The 27,723-nt window shown below is 33.0% G+C and overlaps 1 protein-coding gene across 12 annotated transcripts in view; it reads right to left on the reverse strand.

Moving 5' to 3' along the window:
• Window positions 1-27,723, reverse strand: part of LOC145255736 (extended synaptotagmin-1-like) — an 888,623-nt gene that overhangs the window by 373,994 nt on the left and 486,906 nt on the right. For all 12 annotated transcript variants that reach the window (XR_013863897.1, XM_080114367.1, XM_080114365.1 and 9 more), the window contains one exon: window positions 3,939-3,993. Coding sequence is in view for 11 of the 12 variants with exons in the window: in XM_080114367.1 (XP_079970493.1) it covers window positions 3,939-3,993 (55 nt within the window). In the remaining variant the exon portion in view is untranslated. The remainder of the gene's footprint in view (window positions 1-3,938; window positions 3,994-27,723) is intronic.

Genomic DNA, 27,723 nt, shown 5'->3' on the forward strand with positions numbered 1-27,723 from the left:
TATATACATACACATATTTCATATATATATATACACATACACATATTTAATATATATATATACACATATTTCATATATATATATACACATATTTCATATATACATACATACACATATTTCATATATACACATATACACATATTTCATATATATATATATATATATACACATATTTCATATATATATACACATTTCATATATATATACACATATTTCATATATATATATACACATTTCATATATATATATATACACATATTTCATATATATATATACACATATTTCATATATATATACACATATTTCATATATATATATATATACACATTTCATATATATATATACACATTTCATATATATATATACACATATTTCATATATATATACATACACATTTCATATATATATATACACATTTCATATATATATATACATATTTCATATATATATATACATATTTCATATATATATATATACATATATACATATTTCATATATATATATATATACACATTTCATATATATATATATATACACATTTCATATATATATACATATTTCATATATATATATATATATATATACATATTTCATATATATATATATATATACACATTTCATATATATATATATATATATACACATTTCATATATATATATATACATTTCATATATATATATATATACATACACATTTCATATATATATATATACACATATTTCATATATATATACACATATTTCATATATATATACACATATTTCATATATATATACACATATTTCACATTTATATATACACATATTTCATATATATATATATACACATATTTCATATATATATATACACACACATATTTCATATATATATATATATATATATATACACACACATATTTCATATATATATATATATATATATATATATACACATATAAATATATCATCATCATCGGCGGTCACTCGTGTCCGAGTAAGACTGTCCTCCGTTGTGGCTTCTGTGGGTCCTCAGGTGAGCATAGAGCCTAATCCTAGACCCAATTTGTCTTGTGCAATTTGGGCAGATAAAGGTAGTGGTGGTGGGGTGGGGTTGGGTGTGTCTGGTTGATAATCTGTCCTTTCTGTGCTTGCGTTTATCCTCAGCAGCTTGATTTAGGTCACTACTATAAAGCGCAGCACCTTTGTGGACAGCGCTCCTCCATGCCAACCTGCTCCCAGCCACGTCCTCCCATGTCTCAAGGTCCATGTGAAACCGCTTTAGATTTGCTTTGATGTTGTCCTTATACCTCATCTTTTGGCCACCCTGGGCACGCTTTCCCTCAACAAGCTGAGAGTAGAAAATCTGTTTTGGGAGGCGGAGATCCGGCATTCGGACGACATGACCAGTTCATCTGAGCTGGCGTTGAGCAACAGTAGCGGTGATAGTGGGAATGTCAGCCTCACTCAGGACGCTGGTGTTGGTGCGTCGGTCCTTCCAACTAATTCTGAGGATTTTTTTCGGAGGCATCTTTGGTGGTACGTCTCCAGGGTTTTTACGTGCCTCCTGTATGTGGTCCAGGTCTCCGATCCATAGAGAAGAGTGGGCAGCAAGACAGCTTTATATACCATGATTTTGGTCTTTGCCAGAAGGTCACGGTTCTCAAATACTCTCTTCCTTAGCCTTGAGAAAGCCCCACTGGCACAGCTGAGATGGTGTTCTATTTCATCATCTGTGTTGGCTTTTGATGATAGGATGCTGCCTAGGTATGGGAAGTGGTCCACATTTTCCAGTCTAGCGTTGTCGATGGAGATGTTTGGGGGTGAGACTGGAGTACTGTTTGGTGGTGATTGATGGAGGATTTGGGTTTTTTTTATATTAATTGTTAGTCCTAGCTGTTTGTACGCCCTCGTGAAGGCAACCAGTGTACACTGTAGGTCCTCTTCTGAGAGGGCTACAAGGGCGTTATCGTCTGCATACTGTAGCTCCATAATGGATATGGTGTTCGTTCGACCTTTGGCCCTAAATCTGTTGATGTTAAAAAGTCGCCCGTCAGTTCTGTACATAATCCGAACTCCATGGGGAAGATGTTTGTCCGTGAGATGGAGGATAGCAGTAATTAAGATGGAGAACAGGGTTGGGGCAATGACACATCCCTGTTTCACTCCCGTGTCAACCCTGAAGGGCTCTGTTTCATCTCCACTACTACTGAGGACTGTAGCTGACATATTGTCATGTAGCAGTCTCAGTACCCGAATGTACCTCTCTGGGCATCTAAACCTTGCAAGAACCAGCCAAAGGGCTTGACGGTTCACAGAGTCAAAGGCTTTAGTAAGGTCTATAAAAGCCATAGTGGTATACGGCCCCAGCTACCGTTCTCTGTCCCCCCTTCGGTCTAAGGATGGGCTCACGCTGCTGAAAGGAAAGGGAGAAATAACAAATAGATGGAAAGAGCATTACGAGGATATTCTGAACAGGGACACCACTCCAGAGATGGAGGCCCTTGAAAAACTCCCCCAACAGCCCATAACTGGGAGCATGGGAGAACTACCCAGTCTGGAAGAGGTGCGGGATGCAATTAGTAAGATGAAAAACAATAAGGCGGCTGGTTCTGATGGCATCCCAGCAGAAATCCTGAAGAAAGGCGGGCCTGATCTTCTCAGACACATCCATGCCCTGCTGCTCAAAATATGGGAACAAGAGAAAATCCCTGCACAACTTAGAGATGCCCTAGTTGTCTCCATCTTTAAGAAGGGAGACAAGGCAAACTGTGGGAACTACCGGGGCATTTCTCTCCTCTCTACCACAGGGAAAGCCCTAGCTCGGGTTTTGGCCAACAGGATTACACCCCTTGCAGAAACAATCCTTCCCGAGTCCCAAAGTGGTTTTCGACCAAATAGAGGCACGATGGACATGATCTTCACTGCTCGTCATAAATATATATATATACATATATACATACACATATATTTCTTATATATATATATACATACATACATACACATATATTTCTTATATATATCTATATATAAATATATATATACACACACATTTCATATATATATCTATATATAAATATATATATACACACACACATTTTATATATATATATATATATATATATACACACGCACACACACACATATATATATATATATACACACACACACATTATATATATTTCATATATATTATATATAAAAGTATGCATCAAGTGCACTTGACGTTGTATTTGGCTTTCAATCGCACTTGATGCATACTTTGTTATTCCAATTAAAACAATGTTTCTATATGAACTTTCATTCTTTGACGTTATTCTCACCTTGGCTATGAACAGTTCACCAGTTGATAATACAACCGGTAGAAACAACGCGCCGCTCTTTACAAACATACTTCTTTTTCAAATTAACATGGCAAAAAAGAAAAAAAGAAACAACACACTGAAGATGGAGTATACTTGTGAAATATATTTGTGATAAATTTCAAACAAGTAAAATATTTGTTTATTTTCCTAATATTACGTTTTATTTGGCTTTCAAGCTCACTTGATACATATTTTATTCAAATTAAAACAATGTTTCCATATGAACTCTTATTGTTTGACATTATATATATATATATATATATATATATATATATATATATATATCGATATGCAACTTTTCTAACAATTTTTGGACTCTGTTACTATGCCCATACGCTTTTATTTTCTTTTTAAATTAATAAGTGTTTTTTCTTTGTCAACATTTGTGGTAAATAAGTTCACTGATTGATGTAATAAACGGTAAAATGGTCAAAATCTTGACATTTAGAATATAGACTTTTGTTATTCATATTTTATATACTCTGTAATTACATTGAACTTCATAATTTAAAGGATTGGTATCAGTAAAAAGTGAAATATAATTGAAACATTTCTACATAAATATATCTAAAAATATATATATATATATATATTTACCTTGAAGATATTTTTCAATAAATGCTGTTGATTGTCTTGAATTGGTCATTTGTGCCTAAAATTAAATAATAAGAACAGAATTACAGGCAGCAAAAAATTCTCATGATTAAATGAAATAAAGTGTAAAATTGTACATATTATTAAAAATATTCTATTATGATATATAAAACAAAAATATTCTATTATGATATATAAAACAAAAATATTCTATTATGATATATAAAACAAAAATATTCTATTATGATATATAAAACAAAATATTCTATTATGATATATAAAACAAAATATTCTATTATGATATATAAAACAAAAATATTCTATTATGATATATAAAATAAAATATTCTATTATGATATATAAAACAAAATATTCTATTATGATATATAAAACAAAAATATTCTATTATGATATATAAAACAAAAATATTCTATTATGATATATAAAATAAAATATTCTATTATGATATATAAAACAAAATATTCTATTATGATATATAAAACAAAAATATTCTATTATGATATATAAAACAAAATATTCTATTATGATATATAAAACAAAATATTCTATTATGATATATAAAACAAAAATATTCTATTATGATATATAAAACAAAAATATTCTATTATGATATATAAAATAAAATATTCTATTATGATATATAAAACAAAATATTCTATTATGATATATAAAACAAAAATATTCTATTATGATATATAAAATAAAATATTCTATTATGATATATAAAACAAAATATTCTATTATTATATATAAAACAAAATATTCTATTATGATATATAAAACAAAATATTCTATTATGATATATAAAACAAAAATATTCTATTATGATATATAAAACAAAAATATTCTATTATGATATATAAAATAAAATATTCTATTATGATATATAAAATAAAATATTCTATTATGATATATAAAACAAAATATTCTATTATGATATATAAAACAAAAATATTCTATTATGATATATAAAACAAAAATATTCTATTATGATATATAAAATAAAATATTCTATTATGATATATAAAACAAAATATTCTATTATGATATATAAAACAAAAAGAAATATTCTGAGTTACACCATTTTTAAGCATAACAAGAAAATTTCACTTCTTATATATGAAATGATTTTAATTTTTAATTAATGATTTTTGCATTAATTTTTACGTTTGAAAATATTTTTTTTCATGGTAGTAAATAAATACATTTTACCTGAATCGATTATAAATATATGTATATATAAATATAGGTATATATAAATATAGGTATCAAAATATATGTATTAAAATTGTAATTGTTGCTAAATGATAAATTTTACTTGAATGTATTAGAAAATGAGGCATTTTATGCACAGTTTGTTATTAAAATTGTAATAATCAAATACTTTTTATGTAAGCATCCTTAGAGGTCACAAAATATATTATTGTCATTTTTATATCAGAATAATAAAAGACGTCATTAATCTATGCAAAATATTTAATTTGCTTTTCTTGTAATAAGTTTGAATTCTTATTATATTAGTTCTTTTTCATCTAAATACAACTATTCGAAAAATGTTACAGTGGACAGATACGTTTTTTGTTATACGTTTTACTTCAAGTGTTATTTCATGGAAATCCTTGCAGATCATGATGTTATATATATATATATATACTTTTTTCTTTTAACATACCTTCACCCCAAACAAGGCATATTGCCACTTGGATGTAAGGGGCTACTAATTGCAGACCAGATTAAATTGTCAGTTTATGTGGCATTTGAACTTCTGCATATAGAGTTTGGGAATCAGGGAACAGGAAGAGAATTCTAAAGTCTAGCTGTTCTAGGAAGAAGCTATTTGAGTAGAAAACTTTCTGACATTTAGGGACCTCAACAGTGAAGGGGTGTGATTTTGTTGCTAAGCGGGTTTGTCAGGGATATGCACGTTGAGGAGGCACAAGTGCAATGAGTTCATGGAAGCAGATTCCATTAAAATACTTTTAAAACAGGCAAAAAGATGCAACATTGCAGCGATGGGACAAGGTTGAAGCCTAGTTGACAAAGTGGAACCTATTAGATTGTGGCGATGGGACAGGGGCTGGATCTTAGTTGATAAAGTGGGACCGATTAGAATAACAACTTTTTGGGAACTTTATCTAAGAGGGAGAGACTAGTGGTAGATGCACCAGACCAGATGTGGCAACAATAATCCATACATGGGCGAATGATGGCCAATTCTTACGACGGACATTAAAGTCACCAAACACATGTATCTGGCCATTACTAAGGATAGTGTTGCATCTATACTATTAAAGACATGATCGATTAGAGTACAGTCCTGACTTCAGAGAAAATATATATAAAATAAACAAGTCGAAAACACAAAGGCCTGGTCATCCGATTCTAGATGTTGTTCTCTAGTTAAGGGGGGGGGCTTTGAATATAGACTCCAAATCAGTCTTTACAACAGAGATGGAGATATCCTGTCATATTAAAATAGAGGAATGCGAGGAGGGCAGGTTTAATTCACTTAATGCTAAGATATCCGATTAAGATTATATATTATAAAATAATAAAACGTACAATAAAAACATCAAATGATGTCATAATAGGTTTTGCTGCTGATAATTTGATGGCATTATATCATACTGACATTTAAAATATTTAAAGCTATTCACAAAAAAATAGCAGTGGGAATAAAAGAATGTATTGATGCATTCATGGAAGTATACAAGATATTTAAATTGGAAAAAATGTTTAAAAATGTTTTTGGTTGGTTGGTTGTTTTTGTTTTACGGCATATCAACCTTTTTCAGGTTATTTAATGCCAAATCTAGTTATTTTGAGAAACGATTTTTAATTGGAGTATATTTTTTTTTGCAAGTCTGTTTCTATTTAACCTATAGTTGGGACCCTAACAAGTACTACCACTCTGGGTCAGAGTGGACCTGGGAGCAATGGCAATTAAAGGGTGGTTCCACACTCCCCAAAGCCTGCAAGGTGGGGCCTCACCATCGGATATAGTTTTAGGTCATATCCAGGACCGTTGTATAAAGGGTTCTTTTTAAATTTTTTTTATAAAGGCCAATTTTTTTTAAGATATGAGAGTATGATATGGGGGATTGTTTTTATCAAATAACTCTTTAATATTGTTTTCTTTGTAGAATCGATTTCTTACTGTTACAAAATCAGTACATTCAATTAATATGTGTTTGATTGTGAGTGGTGTTTGACAAGGTATACAGATGGGTTGGTGTAATGTATGTAACATGTGCAGACAGAGTAGTATCCCTTGAACTAAGAAACCAACTAACATCCGGGTTTCACTACGCATGTGCAAAACGCCATTACAGTAGTATCATCGTGTAAACAACGACTAATAAAACGAGTTTAAATCTACCTTTCATCTTGTGAGTTTATTACAAATTGGCGATGAGGATTCGAATAAAAAACGAATTATGGCTACTTTCGGTCGTTTGGAATCGTTTGATAGTACAAGTGAACAATGGGACCAATATATCGAACGTCTGGAGAACTTTTTCGAAGCAAACGAGATACCCGATGATACAGCTCACGTGAAAAAGAGGAGAGCGATTCTTTTATCGGTTTGTGGGAGTAAGGTATATAAACAAATATCAAGTTTATTAGCTCCAGAAAAACCGAAAGATAAAGAATTTGACGAACTGGTCAAACTCATGCAAAATTATTTCAGCCCAAAGCCGTCTGTGATCGTTCAGAGAACAAAGTTTTATACGAGAAACCGCCAACCAGGCGAGTCGATCACAGATTATGTGGCAGAATTAAGCATGTGTGAAGATTGTCGTTTTGGAACGTTTTTGAACGAAATGCTACGGGATAAACTCGTAGTAGGAGTAAACGATGACAACATTCAGAGGAGACTACTGGCAGAGAAAGACAATAACTTTTAACGAAGCTTTCAAAATAGCGGTCAACATCGAATCTGCCTCCAAACATTTACGAGATATTCAAACAAAAAAAATAGAAGTAAACAAAATTTTCACACCACCACGGAGGCAGACCGAAAAAATAAAATATGAGACCAGATCGAATGAAAGGTCGGAAGAAGAGTGTACTCGTTGTGGAGCAACACACAAAACAAGTAAGTGTCCTTTTAGATATGCCATGTGTCACTACTGTAAAAGACAAGGGCACATAGCAGAGAAATGTTTTAAATTAAACATGAAAAAGAAACCCCCCAATAGGTTAGAAAAGAAAAAAAATTCAGTGAGGCAAATAGAAGTGGAAGCCACAGACTCGGATAATTCCGAGGAAGTTTATACCATAAATAGGACCAGAGTGCCACTGGAAAAAGTAGACCCCTATTATGTAGACATCAACATTTGTGACAAGAGGGTTTCTATGGAGATAGATACAGGAGCATCTGTAACGATAATGGGACTAAAAACGTGGGAAAAAATAAACAACAAAAAGTTGCTGGAGCCCACAAAAGTGCGTCTTAGGTCTTATATGGGAAATTGCATCCAGGTGATTGGACAAACAAAAGTTCCAGTGCAGTTGGACAGTCGTCGGGTGGAATTACCGTTAATTGTGGTAGCGGGGGATTCCCCCACACTCCTGGGAAGAAACTGGCTGCAACATGTGAGGTTGCCATGGAAGGAGATTTTTAAGGTGCAGAAAATAAAGGAGACTGACCAAGACAAATTGAAAGAAATATTAGCAAAGCATGAGGCTGTGTTCGATGGGAAGTTAGGTCAAGTGAAAGGAACCCAGGCCAGTTTGTATATAGACCCAGAGGCAAAACCCAGGTATTTCAAACCAAGGTCAGTACCCTATATGCTGAAGAAGAAAATAGAAGAGGAATTAGGAAGACTGCAAAAAGAAGGAACAATTTCACCAGTTGAATTCTCTGAATGGGCTACACCAATAGTACCCATTTTAAAAGCGGATCAGTCTGTACGTATTTGTGGGGACTATAAAGTGACAATCAATCCAGTCACTTAATTGGATAATTATCCGATACCAAAAACAGAAGATCTGTATGCGACATTGGGTGGAGGTGAAGCCTATACCAAGCTAGATTTAAGCCAAGCTTACCAGCAATTACTGATGGATGAAAAATCTAGAAAATTAACAACTATCAATACTCATAAAGGCCTTTTCATGTACAACCGACTATGCTATGGATTGAAATCAGCCCCAGGAATATTTCAGAGAACTATGGAAAACATTTTGCAGGGCATTGAAAATGTAATTGTTAGAATTGACGACATTCTACTGACAGGCAAAACCAGGAAAAAACACTTAGAGACCCTGGAGGAAGTTTTAAACAGGCTAGAAAAAAGTGGAATTAAATTAAACCGGGAAAAATGCAAATTTTTAGTGCCCGAGGTATTATATTTAGGCCACATAGTAAACAGGGGAGGCATAAAACCTGCAGAGGAAAAAGTGAAATCGATCAAGCAGGCACCACGCCCAACATCGGTAAAGGAGCTACAAGCTTTTCTGGGTATGATAAATTATTATGCCCAGTACATTCCGAACATTTCAAACATTCTAGCTCCTTTGCATCAGTTATTGAAGAAGGATTCAATATGGGAGTGGACGTCAAAACAAGAAAGAGCATGGGAAGAAGCAAAAGAACAATTAAGTTCCTCAAAAGTGTTGGTACATTTCGACCCAAACAAAGCCGTGACAGTGGCATCTGATGCTTCCCCATATGGGGTGGGTGCTGTACTATCTCACATCATGGAGGATGGCTCTGAAAGACCAATAGCTTTTGTATCACAGACCCTCGCACCAGCAGAAAAGAATTACGCCCAAATTGATAAGGAGGCATTGGCAGTAGTTTTTGGGGTGAAAAAATTTCACCAGTATCTGTATGGAAGGCCATTCACATTATATACTGATCATAAGCCGCTCTTGGGATATTTTAAAGAAAATAAGAAAATCCCAGAGATCAGTTCGGCGAGAATTCAACGTTGGGCAGTAATCCTATTTGCATATTCATACCAGCTAGAATATCGGGAAGGAAGAAAAAATGGAAATGCCGATGGGTTGAGTAGGTTGCCAAGACCTACAACACTAGGAGAAGTGCCCATACCAGAGGAGAACATTATGCTGCTAGACTACCTGGATCAAGCTCCTGTTACACATCAAGAAATCGCCAGGTGGACAAAAAAGGATAAACTCCTAAAACAGGTGCTGGACTATGTAAAAAATGGGTGGCCAGAGAAGTGTCCTACTACAGAAGATTGGCACCCTTATTTTAATAGAAGACATAAATTGGGAATTGTGGAAGAATGCTTACTGTGGAGAAAGCGAGTAGTGGTACCAATACAAGGGCGGAAAGAACTCTTAGAGGCACTCCATGAGGGACATCCAGGAATTGTAAAACTGAAAGGGCTGAGCAGAAGCTATTTCTGGTGGCCAAAATTAGACCAAGAAATAGAATTTAAGGTGAGGAATTGCTATGAGTGTCAACAAACCAATCAAATGCCAGCAACCGCACCTTTATATCCTTGGGAAATCCCTGAAGAGGAGTGGTCCAGACTTCACAGATTATGCAGGCCCATTTAAAGGTCACATGTTTCTGGTAACAGTGGATGCTTTCAGCAAATGGTTAAACGTCTACATGTCAAACTCATCCACCACAAACGCCACCCTGGAACACTTACAAAGATGTTTTGCAACTCACGGGTTGTCCCAAAAAATTGTAACGGATAATGCAGCCGTTTTTGTAGGTGAAGAATTCCAAGCATTTATGTCAAGACAAGGAATCCAACATATCACAACAGCACCAAAACACCCCTCTTCAAATGGATTGGCTGAAAGATATGTGCGGATTTTTAAGGAAGGAATGAAAAAAATGAGTAATGAGAAAGGCTCCCTAAGTTCAAAACTGAGCTGTTTCTTGTTGTCATACCACAACTCCACACCACAAACGGTCACTGGCATATCACCAGCAGAATTATTAATGAACCGGAAAATAAAGACAGTTTTGGATTGGATCATTCCGCAGAAAACTACAGTGAGGGAGCATATGAGAAAACACCAGGAAATTCAAAATAAATATCATGACAACTCTCGGAGCATACGAGAATTTAGAGAAGGTGAATTAGTCTGGGCCAAAAATTTCTATACAGGACCAAGATGGAAAAAGGGAGTGGTCAAGAGACGGACAGGTCCAGTGTCATATGAAATTAAACTGGAGTCGGGGACAGTGGTAAGGAGACATGTGGACCATGTAAAAAAACAGATGGAGCTGGACGCAGATAGAGCTTCGGAAATAGGAAGAACAAGTCCACAAAATAGAAATCAAAATTTGGATACAGACTGGGTGATCCCACTGACCTCAGGCACCAGTAGTACAGGTAGCTTCAGTCCGGACCAGGAAACAACAAATGGAGTGGGGAATACACAACAGGAGGCCCCAGTAAGAGAAACCATTAGATGTAGTGAAAGAACAAAAAACAAACCGAAGCACTTGAAAGACTATGTCACATAAACAAGTAATTCGGAACTATGGGTGGAGGGATGTAATGTATGTAACATGTGCAGACAGAGTAGTGTCCCTTGAACTAAGAAACCAACTAACATCCGGGTTTCACTACGCATGTGCAAAACGCCATTACAGTAGTATCATCGTGTAAACAACGACTAATAAAACGAGTTTAAATCTACCTTTCATCTTGTGAGTTTATTACAGTTGGCTTTCTTTTTTTAGGAGATATGAGTGGGTTAAGTGAGTATGGCCTATTTTTATTCTTGTTAGTTTGACTTCTTTTCTGTTTAGTTTCGTATTTTGTTCTTGTTTTTTGATTTTTGGTATGACTTCCTGAAGTTTATTGTTAGGGTGTTCGTTCCAGTAGGTTTGCCATTTCTCTGTTGTATATGCATTGATACGTCTTTTTAGATCTATGTATGGAATTTTAAAATTTGCATCGATTGGGAGATTTAAGGCGTTTTTTGCTGCTGAGTCTGCTAATTCATTACCTTTAATACCGGGAGAAGTGCCCATACCAGAGGAGAACATTATGCTGCTAGACTACCTGGATCAAGCTCCTGTTACACTTTAATACAGTAGAAAATGATTTTTTTTTATTGTTTTGTTCAGTTAATTTTTGGAGTAATTTTGCGATTAGGAGGTTGTCCATCTTTTTATTTTTAATCGCTTTTAGAGTAGATTGGGAGTCTGAAAGGATTATAAATTTGTTTTTTCTGTTATTGGAGGCGAGTTTGAGAGCTAAGATTAGAGCATATATTTCAGCACTGAAGATTAAGGTTTCTTTTGGGAGGTTTGATTGTTTTTTGATTGATTTATTGAGTATTGCTGCACTGGCTGTTGCGTTATTTTGTTTAGACCCATCTGTATAGATGTGTGTGTGGTCTGGATACTTTTCTTTGATTTTATCGAGATCATCATGATAGGTTATTGGATGAGTATGTTTCTTTTCATATTTACTTAAACTTAGGTCGATGTTAGGGGATACGATTTTCCAGGGAGGGGTTTTGAGTAGGACAGTTTCATGAATTTTAGTTATGGGTAGACTTGCTTCTTTGGAAATCGATTTTATTCTAAGTCCAAAGGTTTTGATTGCATTTTCTTTTTGGTCGAAAAGGTGTTTACGGTTTGGATTTAAAGTGCTATTGTGTGCTGGGTTTGTGGGGTTGGCTGTAAGTTTTGTGTAGTATTTTAGACCAAGGTTTTGATTTCTGAGCATTGGAGGAGTTTCATGTGCTTCTGCATACAGGCTTTCTACAGGGGAGGTTGGAAATGCTCCTAGTGCTAGTCTTAGTCCGGAGTAGCATATTGTGTTGAGGGTTTTTAGATATGACTTTCTGGTGGATTGATATGAAGCTACCATAATCTATTTTGGATCTAATTAATGCTCTATATAGTTTGAGTAGTGTGTTCTTGTCAGCTCCCCAATCTGTATGGGCAATGACTCGTAGGAGTTGTAATGCTTTATTACATTTGGTTTTGATGTGATTGATGTGTGGAATGAAATTTAGTTTTTTGTCAAAAATGATTCCCAGGTGCTTGTGTTCATTTACGAATGGAATTTTTTCGCCTTCAATCTGTAAGGTTGGGTCAGGGTGGAGTTTGCATTGGTTATAGAAATGGATGCATTTTGTTTTAGCTTTGAAGAATTTGAAACCATTTTTAGTTGTCCATTTATTAATTTTATTTATGTTGTGTTGTAGTTTTCTTTCAATAGTGTGAGTGTATTTAGATCTGTAGCTGATTGAGCAGTCATCTACATATAAGGAGCTATGTATATCAGGAGAGAGTTCTTTTATAATGTTATTGATTTTTATGTTAAAGATAGTTGTTGATAATATGCTGCCTTGGGGCACTCCTTGATTTTGTGGGTCTGATAAAGTTGAGTCTATGCGAACTTGGAAAGATCTGTTAGGAAGTTTTTTATGAATTCAGGTAGTCTGCCTCTTAGTCCGATGTTGTGGAGATCTTTTATGATACCGTGTTTCCAGGTAGTTTCATATGCTTTCTCAAGATCAAAAAAAAAAAAAAACCAGATGTTACGTTTTCCTTATTGATAAAAGCTTCTCTGATATAATTTTCGAGGTTAGTGATGTGGTCTATACATCCTCGATTTTTTTGGTATCCACACTAGACTTCAGAAATTATTTTGTTGTCATCTAGATACCATATAAGACGGTAGTTAATCATTCTTTCGAACGTTTTGCATAGGCAGCTTGTGAGAACTATTGGTCTGTAGTTTTCTGGGTTTGATGTATCTTTTCCCAGTTTGGGTATTAGGATTATTGTTGCATTTTTCCATGAAGTTGGGAAACCTTGTTTCCCATATTTTATTATAAATTTTGAGAAGGAGTTTTAATGATTCTGGTGGAATTTCTTTAAGGAAGCTGTAGTGCACTTCATCTGGTCCTACAGCTGAGTTATGGGATTTTTCTATGGCGGTTTCTAGTTCATTGATTGAGAAGATTTCATTGTAAGGCTCTTGGTTTTTGGAATTAAAGTTTATTTTATACTTTTCTTCATGTTTCTTAAGTATTTGGAATTGTCTATTGTAGTGTTTTGATGATGAGTTTTCGGCAAAGGTTTTAGCTAGTGTGTTAGCAATATCTTTTTTATCAGTTATTTTCTGTTTATTTGTAAGAAGGTTTTTGATTGGATTCGGATTATATTTTCCTAATCATTTCCCTAATCATTTCCCAGACGGTTTTGGGTTTAGTGGTGATTTTGTTGACAAATTGTTTCTAGCAGGATCTTTTGCATTCTTTTATTGTTTTTCGAGTTTTAGCTCTTTGGTAATTGTATTCTATTAAGTTGTTCATTGTGGGTTGATTTTTAAATTTTCTTAAGGCTGCCTTTCTCTGTTTAATGGCCGTTTTACATTCTGGATTGAACCATGGTTTTTTTTTTTTTTTTTCCAGGAGGAGAATTTTTGGGTATGCATTTTTTGGCTATTGTTATGAGTACTTCCGTGAATTCTTCTATTGTTTGGATTTGATGTTCTGTTAGTTTTAGTGAACAAAGTTCTTTAAATTCGGCCCAGTTGGCTTTGTTTGTGTTCCACCTGGGTAAGTGGTTTTGGATGGAGTTACTGTAATTGATTATAATAGGGAAGTGATCACTTCCACAGGATTCTTCGTAAGTGCTCCATGTATAATCCAAGAAGCTTGATGGATCACACATCGTAAGATCAATGGCACTAGTTGATCCATTTGTTGGATCCGTATGTGGGATTTTTTTGATTGAGAAGGCACAAGTTATTTTTGTTAATTAACTGTTCAATTTTCTTTCCTTTTGAGTTTGTGACTTCGCATCCCCATAACGTACTGTGGCAGTTAAAGTCTCCTAGAAGAATGAATGGTGAAGGTAGTTGTTTTATTAAATTTTCTAGTTCATTTTCATTTATTGGTTCATAAGGAGGGAGGTATATTGAGCAGATTGTGATTGTTTTGTGTAATGTGACTTGAGACTGTGTAATGTGACTTGTGACTTTTGTTTTTATCAGCCATGGATTTTGGGATTTATTTTTCATCAACCACGCTCCCTACCCACCTCGGAGTCCAAAATTGGGGCATAGTAAGGGGGAAACCCATTCACCTTGACCATGTCGGGGCTACGTGGAGGATATACTGTTTTGGTAAGGAGTTCTCAAGCACTATATTTTCTGTTCAATATGTCCTCAAAAATACATTTGCTCAGATGGAGTGTTGAGTTCTGGTCTTTCCAATTGATTGACCCTTGCCACCGCATTCTAGCACTTACTTGGTTTGCCTATTTTTGTAGTGGGGGAAGAAATAAAAAAAAAAGATGGAAGTACCTTTAAGTTTCGTTCTTTATTGTGGTAGTTGGTACTTTGGGTGTAAGTGCTAGGGCTTGGGATGACTGGCCCATTGGTCGGATCGGGCCTCTCCGACCGCCCATCTAACCGAAGTAAGGGCCAAAGTAATGTGTTGCAGTGCCTAGACTTTTATGCACCCAGGTCTAGGTTAGCTCAATCACCAGGATCACGTCCTAAGGCATTACGGGTAGCAACCCATGGCTAACTGGTTGCCTCATTGAGGGATTTTTACCCTCTGCAGAGGGACAGTCAGCTTATTCTAGTGCCCTACCAACAGCGCAAAAAAAAGGGGGGGGCGACGGGGTTGGTAAGTAGGGAAGGAAAAGGAAAGGAGAGGGGAAGGGGGTTGTTGTTTTTGCAGAACATAATTAAGTTTTACAAAAAAGAATAGAAAACAAAAACAGAAAATCGATGTAGGTGCATTTCGTCTCAGGAAGCCAATAGACAGCCTGATCTGGTAGCACCAGCTCAAAATGTTTTTAAAAATTCATTTAAAGAAAACATCAATTCTATAGAAATAGTAAAAAAATGCAACTTTATCTGAGGATATTTCTGTTACTTTCTGATGTTTTTGCTTGTTGTTCTAGTCATGATGTTTTAGTCATTGTACTTTCCAGTCTTTTTAAGATTTACTTTTATCAAAGTAACCATGGGGATTTTCAATTGTCGCCTTTTATTCAATATAGACTGTTCATATTCAATGTACCATGCTATTTCATATATCTAGTAGGAGTAAATTTTAAAACAGCACAAAATTATAAGATGGTTACAGACTATAATAAAAGCTACCCAAAGAAGACTGGAGAATACAGTGGGTCAAACTATGAGCATGTAAACATATTGTTATAAGAATATTTTAATCTTAATAAACAAAATGCTAACAAATACACTTTTAATTTACTCAACTAAGCTGAAAAAAGTAATAAAATGAAAATTAAAGTAATAAAATAAAAATGAGATTAAAAAAGGTTTTGATATAACGAACACTGAGTTTTATGAAATACAAATGATTAGTCCACATGCATACATTCTGCTAAGAAAGAAGTTAAAGTTAGAATCTAAAAAAATATCTACTCAGGTCACAGAAAAAATTATAGTTCAAATAAAACATTCAGTAACATAATTGAAGTAATATTACTTCATTCAATTGATAAAAAGTTGTTTATTTAGGAAATTGTATTCTAATATATAAATCTCACTGTGTGTGTGTGTGTCCGTTTATTAAATTGGATCTCCTCCTAGACAGATGGTCTCTTGATGGCGTGCAGTAGTTCAAAAGGTTGTATATAGGGTGCAGAATTTTATCAGGTGTTTAATTGGTTAAAACAATTCTTAAGGGATTCAAAAAAGGGGTTCAAACTTTAAAGAAATGACACCTTGACAAGCAGAGCGACCATAGCGTCGTTCTGCACATGCGCACGATCTGTAACAGAGATTTATTTATTTAGTAAATTTGCAAGCGTATGAAAGCAGTTGTCTGTTTGATGCAGTGTGTAACGTCATCGATTACTAACACCAGTGTTGCGGATTTGAGCTCCACCTTTTTTTTTTTTTGTTACATTCTGATATTCTTGACTTTTAAATGTTACGTAATAATTATACAAGAACACTTTCATATAAAAAAATACAGAAAAATGTTTATGCTGTGCATAACGAAATTGTCATATTCCAAATATATAGGATATTTTATGTATCGGCTTATTTGTTACATTACAATAATCACCTAAATAGATCCAGCAATGGCATTTTGTATTGAATTCATTCCTAAACTAATAAACCGATCATTATGAATTTTAATTATGTATGCATGTTTATACATTTGTATGTATTGGATTCACTCCTAAACTAATCCACCGATCATTATTAATTTTAATTATGTCTGTATGATTATATATTTCTCTGTACTGAATTCTTAATTATAATTATGATTTTTTTACTATTATTTATTATACATACATACACACACACACACACACATATATATATATATGATGATTACAACGTCTTATCAGACGAGTGCCACTCCCTCAGACACTTAAAGTCCATGAGCCCAAAAATGACTTTTTTTTTAGTCCTACCGGTGAATTCAAATGCTCAAGCAGGCATGACACTGAAGACTGTCATTGAGATCAATTATTACATGGTTCCAGAATTTCAAGCCTCCACGCATCACAACTTTTTCATCGCCACAGGACCATTTTAATAGACAAATGCCTGAGGGAGTATCTATACACAGATGATGTTACAGAGTCTTAGCTTTGTACGACAGCTATGTCTCTCTCTCTCGGTTCAAAATGTTGAGATCCAGCAACAAGCAAGAGCAAGATAGCCAGCAACAAGTTAAACTGCAGACCAGCTTAATGCGGGTACTGGTCTCCCGCTTTATGATTTTTTAAATCAGAGATTTGCTTCTCCTAGAAAGGTTGCGTCCACCACTACGGGAGCCCTCTCCTCCCCAACACACATACACAAACACACACGGTGCTAGTTGGTTGTTGACTCCAAAAAGGGTTCATTCGCCCTTTGGAAGGTCTTGTTTTTAATCCTTCAGGGAGACTAGCCACCCTCCTCACCAAACAAGTCTGGTGGGGGAACCAGTTTAGGCACTGGTGACCCGACCATGAGGCACGTAGCACTGGGTTACATGGTACCAGTAGCATATCACATGACCTGGCATAAAAAGACGTGTAAATATATATATATATAAAAAAAAAGGGGCGTGTATATATATATATATATATATATATATATATATATATATATATACACGCCCCCTTTTTTTTTTTTTTACATTTTTACCCCAAACAAGGCACCTTGCCACTTTGGTGTAGGGGGCTACTATCAGGGACATAAGCTACTGGAGTACTATGTAGAGAGTTGGGCAGTAAGATGTCGGTTCACATTACACTTGGACTTCTGCATGTCAGTACAGTTGGGGAAGCAGGGAGCCGGAATGGAATTCCAAAGTCTAGTAGTTCTAAGGAAGAAACTACTGGAGTAGAAAGTTCTATATCTAGACATCTCCACTGTGTAAGGGTGGGATTTAGCTATTTGTCAAGTTTATCGAGGGTATTTAGATTGTGGGGGCACAAGTGCTTGTAGTTCATCAGAGCATTCACCATTTATATAGAACAAGCAGAGGGACACAACATTTCATCAGTGGGACAGAGGCTGCAGCTTAGATGACAGTTCATGACCTATCAGGTTGGCGACTCTCTTTTGAACCTTGTCTAGTAGCGAGAGACTAGTGACAGATGCACCGGCCCAAATATGATAACAATACTCCATACATGGGCGAATGGTGTCCTTATAGAGGTACAGGATACTTTCGGGCGTTAATAGCTTTCTAGCATGGTAGATAGAGCCTACCTTCTTCGCAGCGATCCTGGCAATGCTCTCAATGTAATTGCTCCAACTCATGTTTCCTGTGAATGTTAGGCCGAGGAGTTTAAAAGAAGTACTTTCAGATAATGAATATTTGGCCATTGCTATTGGTGGTAGAGAAGGTTTCTTGTAATTATTGAAGGAAACAAGTTTAGTCTTTGTAGCATTAAATGTGACCCTCCATTTTTGTCCCCATTCCGCTATAGATTGGAGGTCATTCTCTAGTGTTTCTGCCATTTCCTTAGATATGTGTTCATTTGTTTTCCTGTCGTGCCTGTTATAGAGCGTGGTGTCATTAGCATATATACCCATCTCAGAGGCAATTTTGTCGGGGAGGTCCTTTATGAATATTAGGAATAATAAAGGTCCAAAGATAGACCCCTGAGGCACTCCCGCATTTATATCATATTGTTTAGATGTACAACCGTAGAGGACAACCTGGATTTTTCTCTTATCTAACAAGGATTTCATTATGTTAAGCATTCGTCCAGTGATACCGTATGATCTGATTTTCCTGAGAAGACCTTCATACCATACCCTGTCAAAAGCCTTAGATATATTTAGAGCTACTGCTCTACCCTCCTCTGCTTTGTCCAGTGAATGGTATATATGTTCAGAGATTACAGTTAGGATATCTGCTGTGGAACGGGCTTGCCTAAATCCATATTGTTGGTCAGTCAGAAGTTTAACATCTGTAAGGTGATGGACTAGAGCTTGGTTAATTATGAACTCAAATATTTTAGCGAAAAGTGGGAGAAGGCTAATAGGGCAATAATTTAATGAGTCAGTTCTTTCGCCAGAATTCTTGAAAACTGGTACCACAGAAGCAATTTTCCAGCAGACAGGAAAGCAAGATTCATTAAGGCATTTGTTGTAAAGTTTGGGGAGAACTGGAGCTACTTTGGCAGAGCATATTTTAATAGCACAGCTGGGGATGAGATCAAGTCCACATGCTTTTGAAGTGTCAAGGGTTTTTATGATAGCATACACCTGAGATGAGGTGATTTTCAGATCGTCTAGCATGGCGTCTGACCACAAAGGAAAGTCAGAGAGAAAGTGGTTAGCAGGGTCCAGTGTGGAGTTATAGCAAACCGACTAGCAAGCATGTTAGCCACTTCGGTTGCTGAGCAAACAACCTCATGATTGTTCGTTAGTGGGGGAATTGTTGATTGCCCATTATTTACTACACTGTTGTAGATTTTCCAGAAATCACAGGTTCCTAATTTTCGTGCTTCGATGCATTTTTTTTGGTGGTTTCAGTAAATTCTCTCTTAGCTGTCACTATTTCTTTCTTACAGTTACTTTTAGCTTCTATATACTTCTGTCTGTTTGAGCTGGACTTATGTCGGTTAAATCTGCGGTACACATGCTGCCTTTGCGCAATGGCAGTTGCATAAGTAGAAGTAAACCATTGGGGAGAGTGTGGCTTGCTATAAAATTTCCACGTGGGAACATGTGCTTCAATTGCCATTTTGAACTATTCAGTGGTCTCATTTGCACACTGTTCAGCAGGAAGAGAAGAGATATTTCCCCATGGGGCATCTCTGAGATCCCTGATGGCTTCCCAGTCAGCCTTTTTATAATATTTCATTGTTTTGAGCAATGGCTCTTCCATTTTGAATCTTGAGTTTAGGGCGATTTCGACCATTATCACTGCATGATTAGTGTTCCCAAGTGGGCTCTGGGTATTCGTTATACAATTATCGTGCACTGTGGTAAGAAACAGATCTAGAAGTGAAGCGTGTTGTTCTTACTGGTCTGGGAAACGGGTTGGAAACGTAACCATCTGTAATAGGGAGTGAGATATAGAGAAGCTATGCGTTGTGCTACCAGCTGTGTCTGTAAGTAGAGAATCCAAGCCAGTTTGTGTGGTGGACATTGAAGTCACCAAATACATGTACTTGTGCACTAGTGTCGAGGGAGAGTGCTGTGTCTATGCTGTCAGAGACCTTGTTTATTATGGTGCAGTCCTGGGTCGAGGGAGAGCGGTAGAGAAAATAAAAGTAGCTGATGTTGCATGTTAAGTCTAAGCACATAAAGGCTTGGTCGTCAAATTCTAGGCTTGTTTCTCTAGTCGGGGGAGGGTATTACAAATATAGACTCCAAGTCCGTGCATATGTCTGTCAGAGTCCTTACAGCAGAATGGGAGATATCCAGGCATGTTAAAGTAATTAGAGGATATGGAGGAGTGTAGGTTAGTCTCACTTAGTGCTAAGATATCTAGGAGAAATACTTCAACATCATCTAAATTAGTTCTAAGCCCACAAATGTTCGTAAATGCAAGCCTCAAGTTGATTTTGTCTGAACCTAAGTCTGGTTTAAGCATAATTTTTTTTTTATTGTACTGTCACATTTTTTTTTGTAAAGAGTTTCAGTTTAGGTAGGGGGCTGAACAAATGGTTATGTCGAATACCAGACGTGCAACACAAGTAGACCATCAGCTGACCTTTCATCAACTAGCATTGTAGCCTCAAGAAAGCCCACCGAGGATGAGTGCAGGGTCCCTTTCCATGCGCAACATGGCACTACAAACATCCCGATATTATACAATTGTTGATGGAGCAGCCGCTCTAAGCACTACTAAAGAGTTAGGGCTCCTGTACTACCAGTTGGAAACAGCAGCTAAGAACTGTCAATACGGTACCTTCAAACCCAAGGTCAAGCCAATCTAATTGCACTGGCATATGTGGCACTCAAGCACTCTCAAGTGCCCAGTTTTGAGGGGTGGGATGTGTCAGGAGTGGGGAAAACGGTGTTCATTGTCCTAGTCAAGAAACAAGATCTACCACGGAGTGTTTCTGTCGAATCCCTGTGATAGTACCTCTGTGCCTGGCTAATAGGCAAAGAAGCAGTATGGAAGCCGGACGATAGACAGAGCCTATCTACTCCTTAAACAGTTTAGGTTTGCAAACCGGTAATTTGTTTGAGTCACCCGCTCTAGGAAGGTTGTCGTCCAAAACTGGAGAGGCCTCCCTCCTCTTAGGTTTAGTTTCAGTTTTCCTCCTCCTAGACGGATGATCTGGGAAGATCTACTGGGTCCATTAGCACCGAGAGAGTTTGCTCTGTGCCTGGGTCCTAAACTAGGTATTTCTGCGACCCCGCGTGGTTAGCTAATGTTACTGGGTTAGTTTGATGAGGTTATATATCTACTGAATAGTTACACTCCTCAAAGTGATTTAGGGACATTGCTATTTCATTGTTACTGGGAGAGGGGGTGAGTAAAGCTCGTGCAGTGGAAGCAACTATATTTGCAAGCAACTATATTTGCAAGCAACTATATTTGCAAGCAACTATATTTGTTAGAAAGGAGTTAATATGTGGCTTTAGATTTTTTTTTTTTTTTTTATGTATTTTAGCTTGTTAGAAAGGAGTTAATATGTGGCTTTAGATTTTTATTTTTTTTTTAATGTATTTTAGCTTGTTAGAAATGAGTTAATATATGGCTTTAGATTTTTATTTTTTTTTTATGTATTTTAGCTTGTTAGAAAGGAGTTAATATGTGGCTTTAGATTTTTATTTTTTTTTTATGTATTTTAGCTTGTTAGAAAGGAGTTAATATGTGGCTTTAGATTTTTATTTTTTTTTTATGTATTTTAGCTTGTTAGAAAGGAGTTAATATATGGCTTTAGATTTTTTTTTTTTATGTATTTTAGCTTGTTAGAAATTAGTTAATATATGGCTTTAGATTTTTATTTTTTTTTATGTATTTTAGCTTGTTAGAAAGGAGTTAATATATGGCTTTAGATTTTTTTTTTTTTATGTATTTTAGCTTGTTAGAAAGGAGTTAATATGTGGCTTTAGATTTTTATTTTTTTTTTATGTATTTTAGCTTGTTAGAAAGGAGTTAATATGTGGCTTTAGATTTTTATTTTTTTTATTATGTATTTTAGCTTGTTAGAAAGGAGTTAATATATGGCTTTAGATTTTTTTTTTTTTATGTATTTTAGCTTGTTAGAAAGGAGTTAATATATGGCTTTAGATTTTTTTTTTTATGTATTTTAGCTTGTTAGAAAGGAGTTAATATATGGCTTTAGATTTTTTTTTTTTTAATGTATTTTAGCTTGTTAGAAAGGAGTTAATATGTGGCTTTAGATTTTTATTTTTTTTTTTATGTATTTTAGCTTGTTAGAAAGGAGTTAATATGTGGCTTTAGATTTTTATTTTTTTTTATGTATTTTAGCTTGTTAGAAAGGAGTTAATATATGGCTTTAGATTTTTATTTTTTTTTTATGTATTTTAGCTTGTTAGAAAGGAGTTAATATATGGCTTTAGATTTTTTTTTTTTTTTATGTATTTTAGCTTGTTAGAAAGGAGTTAATATGTGGCTTTAGATTTTTATTTTTTTTTTATGTATTTTAGCTTGTTAGAAAGGAGTTAATATGTGGCTTGAGATTTTTATTTTTTTTTTATGTATTTTAGCTTGTTAGAAAGGAGTTAATATATGGCTTTAGATTTTTTTTTTATGTATTTTAGCTTGTTAGAAAGGAGTTAATATATGGCTTTAGATTTTTATTTTTTTTTTATGTATTTTAGCTTGTTAGAAAGGAGTTAATATGTGGCTTTAGATTTTTATTTTTTTTTATGTATTTTAGCTTGTTAGAAAGGAGTTAATATATGGCTTTAAATTTTTATTTTTTTTTTTATGTATTTTAGCTTGTTAGAAAGGAGTTAATATATGGCTTTAGATTTTTTTTTTTATGTATTTTAGCTTGTTAGAAAGGAGTTAATATGTGGCTTTAGATTTTTTTTTTTTATGTATTTTAGCTTGTTAGAAAGGAGTTAATATGTGGCTTTAGATTTTTATTTTTTTTTTATGTATTTTAGCTTGTTAGAAAGGAGTTAATATGTGGCTTTAGATTTTTATTTTTTATTTATGTATTTTAGCTTGTTAGAAAGGAGTTAATATGTGGCTTTAGATTTTTATTTTTTTTTTTATGTATTTTAGCTTGTTAGAAAGGAGTTAATATATGGCTTTAGATTTTTATTTTTTTTTTATGTATTTTAGCTTGTTAGAAAGGAGTTAATATGTGGCTTTAGATTTTTTTTTTTTATGTATTTTAGCTTGTTAGAAAGGAGTTAATATATGGCTTTAGATTTTTATTTTTTTTATGTATTTTAGCTTGTTAGAAAGGAGTTAATATGTGGCTTTAGATTTTTTTTTTTATGTATTTTAGCTTGTTAGAAAGGAGTTAATATATGGCTTTAGATTTTTTTTTTTTATGTATTTTAGCTTGTTAGAAAGGAGTTAATATGTGGCTTTAGATTTTTTTTTTTTTTTATGTATTTTAGCTTGTTAGAAAGGAGTTAATATATGGCTTTAGATTTTTTTTTTTTTTATGTATTTTAGCTTGTTAGAAAGGAGTTAATATATGGCTTTAGATTTTTTTTTTTTTTTATGTATTTTAGCTTGTTAGAAAGGAGTTAATATGTGGCTTTAGATTTTTATTTTTTTTTTTATGTATTTTAGCTTTTTAGAAAGGAGTTAATATGTGGCTTTAGATTTTTATTTTTTTTTTATGTATTTTAGCTTGTTAGAAAGGAGTTAATATATGGCTTTAGATTTTTATTTTTTTTATGTATTTTAGCTTGTTAGAAAGGAGTTAATATGTGGCTTTAGATTTTTATTTTTTTTTTTATGTATTTTAGCTTGTTAGAAAGGAGTTAATATATGGCTTTAGATTTTTATTTTTTTTTTATGTATTTTAGCTTGTTAGAAAGGAGTTAATATGTGGCTTTAGATTTTTATTTTTTTTTTTATGTATTTTAGCTTGTTAGAAAGGAGTTAATATGTGGCTTTAGATTTTTTTTTTTTTTTTATGTATTTTAGCTTGTTAGAAAGGAGTTAATATGTGGCTTTAGATTTTTATTTTTTTTTTAATGTATTTTAGCTTGTTAGAAAGGAGTTAATATATGGCTTTAGATTTTTATTTTTTTTTTAATGTATTTTAGCTTGTTAGAAAGGAGTTAATATATGGCTTTAGATTTTTATTTTTTTTTATGTATTTTAGCTTGTTAGAAAGGAGTTAATATATGGCTTCAGATTTTTATTTTTTTTTATGTATTTTAGCTTGTTAGAAAGGAGTTAATATATGGCTTTAGATTTTTATTTTTTTTTTTATGTATTTTAGCTTGTTAGAAAGGAGTTAATATGTGGCTTTAGATTTTTATTTTTTTTTTATGTATTTTAGCTTGTTAGAAAGGAGTTAATATGTGGCTTTAGATTTTTATTTTTTTTTTATGTATTTTAGCTTGTTAGAAAGGAGTTAATATATGGCTTTAGATTTTTATTTTTTTTTATGTATTTTAGCTTGTTAGAAAGGAGTTAATATGTGGCTTTAGATTTTTATTTTTTTTTAATGTATTTTAGCTTGTTAGAAAGGAGTTAATATATGGCTTTAGATTTTTATTTTTTTTTTATGTATTTTAGCTTGTTAGAAAGGAGTTAATATGTGGCTTTAGATTTTTATTTTTTTTTATGTATTTTAGCTTGTTAGAAAGGAGTTAATATGTGGCTTTAGATTTTTATTTTTTTTTATGTATTTTAGCTTGTTAGAAAGGAGTTAATATATGGCTTTAGATTTTTATTTTTTTTTTATGTATTTTAGCTTGTTAGAAAGGAGTTAATATGTGGCTTTAGATTTTTATTTTTTTTTTTATGTATTTTAGCTTGTTAGAAAGGAGTTAATATGTGGCTTTAGATTTTTATTTTTATGTATTTTAGCTTGTTAGAAAGGAGTTAATATATGGCTTTAGATTTTTATTTTTTTTTTATGTATTTTAGCTTGTTAGAAAGGAGTTAATATATGGCTTTAGATTTTTTTTTTTTTTTTTATGTATTTTAGCTTGTTAGAAAGGAGTTAATATGTGGCTTTAGATTTTTATTTTTTTTTTATGTATTTTAGCTTGTTAGAAAGGAGTTAATATGTGGCTTTAGATTTTTATTTTTTTTATTATGTATTTTAGCTTGTTAGAAAGGAGTTAATATATGGCTTTAGATTTTTATTTTTTTTTTTATGTATTTTAGCTTGTTAGAAAGGAGTTAATATGTGGCTTTAGATTTTTATTTTTTTTATTATGTATTTTAGCTTGTTAGAAAGGAGTTAATATATGGCTTTAGATTTTTATTTTTTTTATTATGTATTTTAGCTTGTTAGAAAGGAGTTAATATATGGCTTTAGATTTTTATTTTTTTTTTTATGTATTTTAGCTTGTTAGAAAGGAGTTAATATGTGGCTTTAGATTTTTATTTTTTTTTTTATGTATTTTAGCTTGTTAGAAAGGAGTTAATATGTGGCTTTAGATTTTTATTTTTTTTTTATGTATTTTAGCTTGTTAGAAAGGAGTTAATATGTGGCTTTAGATTTTTTTTTTTATGTATTTTAGCTTGTTAGAAAGGAGTTAATATATGGCTTTAGATTTTTATTTTTTTTTTTATGTATTTTAGCTTGTTAGAAAGGAGTTAATATGTGGCTTTAGATTTTTATTTTTTTTATTATGTATTTTAGCTTGTTAGAAAGGAGTTAATATATGGCTTTAGATTTTTATTTTTTTTATTATGTATTTTAGCTTGTTAGAAAGGAGTTAATATATGGCTTTAGATTTTTATTTTTTTTTTTATGTATTTTAGCTTGTTAGAAAGGAGTTAATATGTGGCTTTAGATTTCTTTTTTTTTTATGTATTTTAGCTTGTTAGAAAGGAGTTAATATATGGCTTTAGATTTTTTGTTTTTAATGTATTTTAGCTTGTTAGAAAGGAGTTAATATGTGGCTTTAGATTTTTATTTTTTTTTTATGTATTTTAGCTTGTTAGAAAGGAGTTAATATATGGCTTTAGATTTTTATTTTTTTTATTATGTATTTTAGCTTGTTAGAAAGGAGTTAATATATGGCTTTAGATTTTTATTTTTTTTTTTATGTATTTTAGCTTGTTAGAAAGGAGTTAATATATGGCTTTAGATTTTTATTTTTTTTATTATGTATTTTAGCTTGTTAGAAAGGAGTTAATATATGGCTTTAGATTTTTATTTTTTTTTTTATGTATTTTAGCTTGTTAGAAAGGAGTTAATATGTGGCTTTAGATTTCTTTTTTTTTTATGTATTTTAGCTTGTTAGAAAGGAGTTAATATATGGCTTTAGATTTTTTGTTTTTAATGTATTTTAGCTTGTTAGAAAGGAGTTAATATGTGGCTTTAGATTTTTATTTTTTTTTTTATGTATTTTAGCTTGTTAGAAAGGAGTTAATATATGGCTTTAGATTTTTATTTTTTTTTTATGTATTTTAGCTTGTTAGAAAGGAGTTAATATGTGGCTTTAGATTTTTTTTTTTTATGTATTTTAGCTTAGGAATAGGATAATGTTACAGTATGATTATCAAGAATTAAGATAAAATTTTTTTTTTTTGTGCCCAGACTATATTTAAGATGACAGGAGGGTTAGGATGTAAGTGCAATACAGTATGGGTATAACTGGAGGTAAATTATAAGTTATGGCGTATTCCGTATATATAATTAAGTAAATAGGTATATGGGCAAATTTTCAGCAGATGCGAATAAATAGAAGTTGTAGGTATTAAATATGTTTCTTCTTATAATGAAGGAAGATAACTTCAGCTTTCATTTAAGAGTCGTGGAGTATTTTACATAACAAACAGTATCAGTTCAGTTTTGTATTAATCATTGCAAAACTAAGAAAGAGACATTGTTATGTAATGTAGATCGCTTAAAATGATTCTTTTAGCAAACCAGTGTGAAAAGTCTTTAAAGTAGAGATAAGGACTATAAAACTTTATTGCTATTATATCCACTCTCTTTCTTTCTCTATTCCTTTGACTGTTCATCATAATTTATAATCTTAGCAAAGCTATTATTATCACACCAGCAGAAAGCCAGGCATATAAAATCAACAGTAGGTTCTTTGATATGATAGGGGCGCGTCTAGAATGAATGTTCAATTGAACCATGATACTTGACTTTTGCATTTTAAACTTCAAGCCATTATATAAAAATAATTTTATAAAATCAACATTAGGTTCTCTACTTTGCAATGTAGACTACATGGTATTGTGGACTAAGTCACTGCCTTAAGGC

Source organism: Euprymna scolopes, chromosome 31 (genome assembly GCF_053919585.1).
Source record: "Euprymna scolopes isolate OS-2025 chromosome 31, ASM5391958v1, whole genome shotgun sequence".
Lineage (NCBI taxonomy): Eukaryota > Metazoa > Mollusca > Cephalopoda > Sepiida > Sepiolidae > Euprymna > Euprymna scolopes.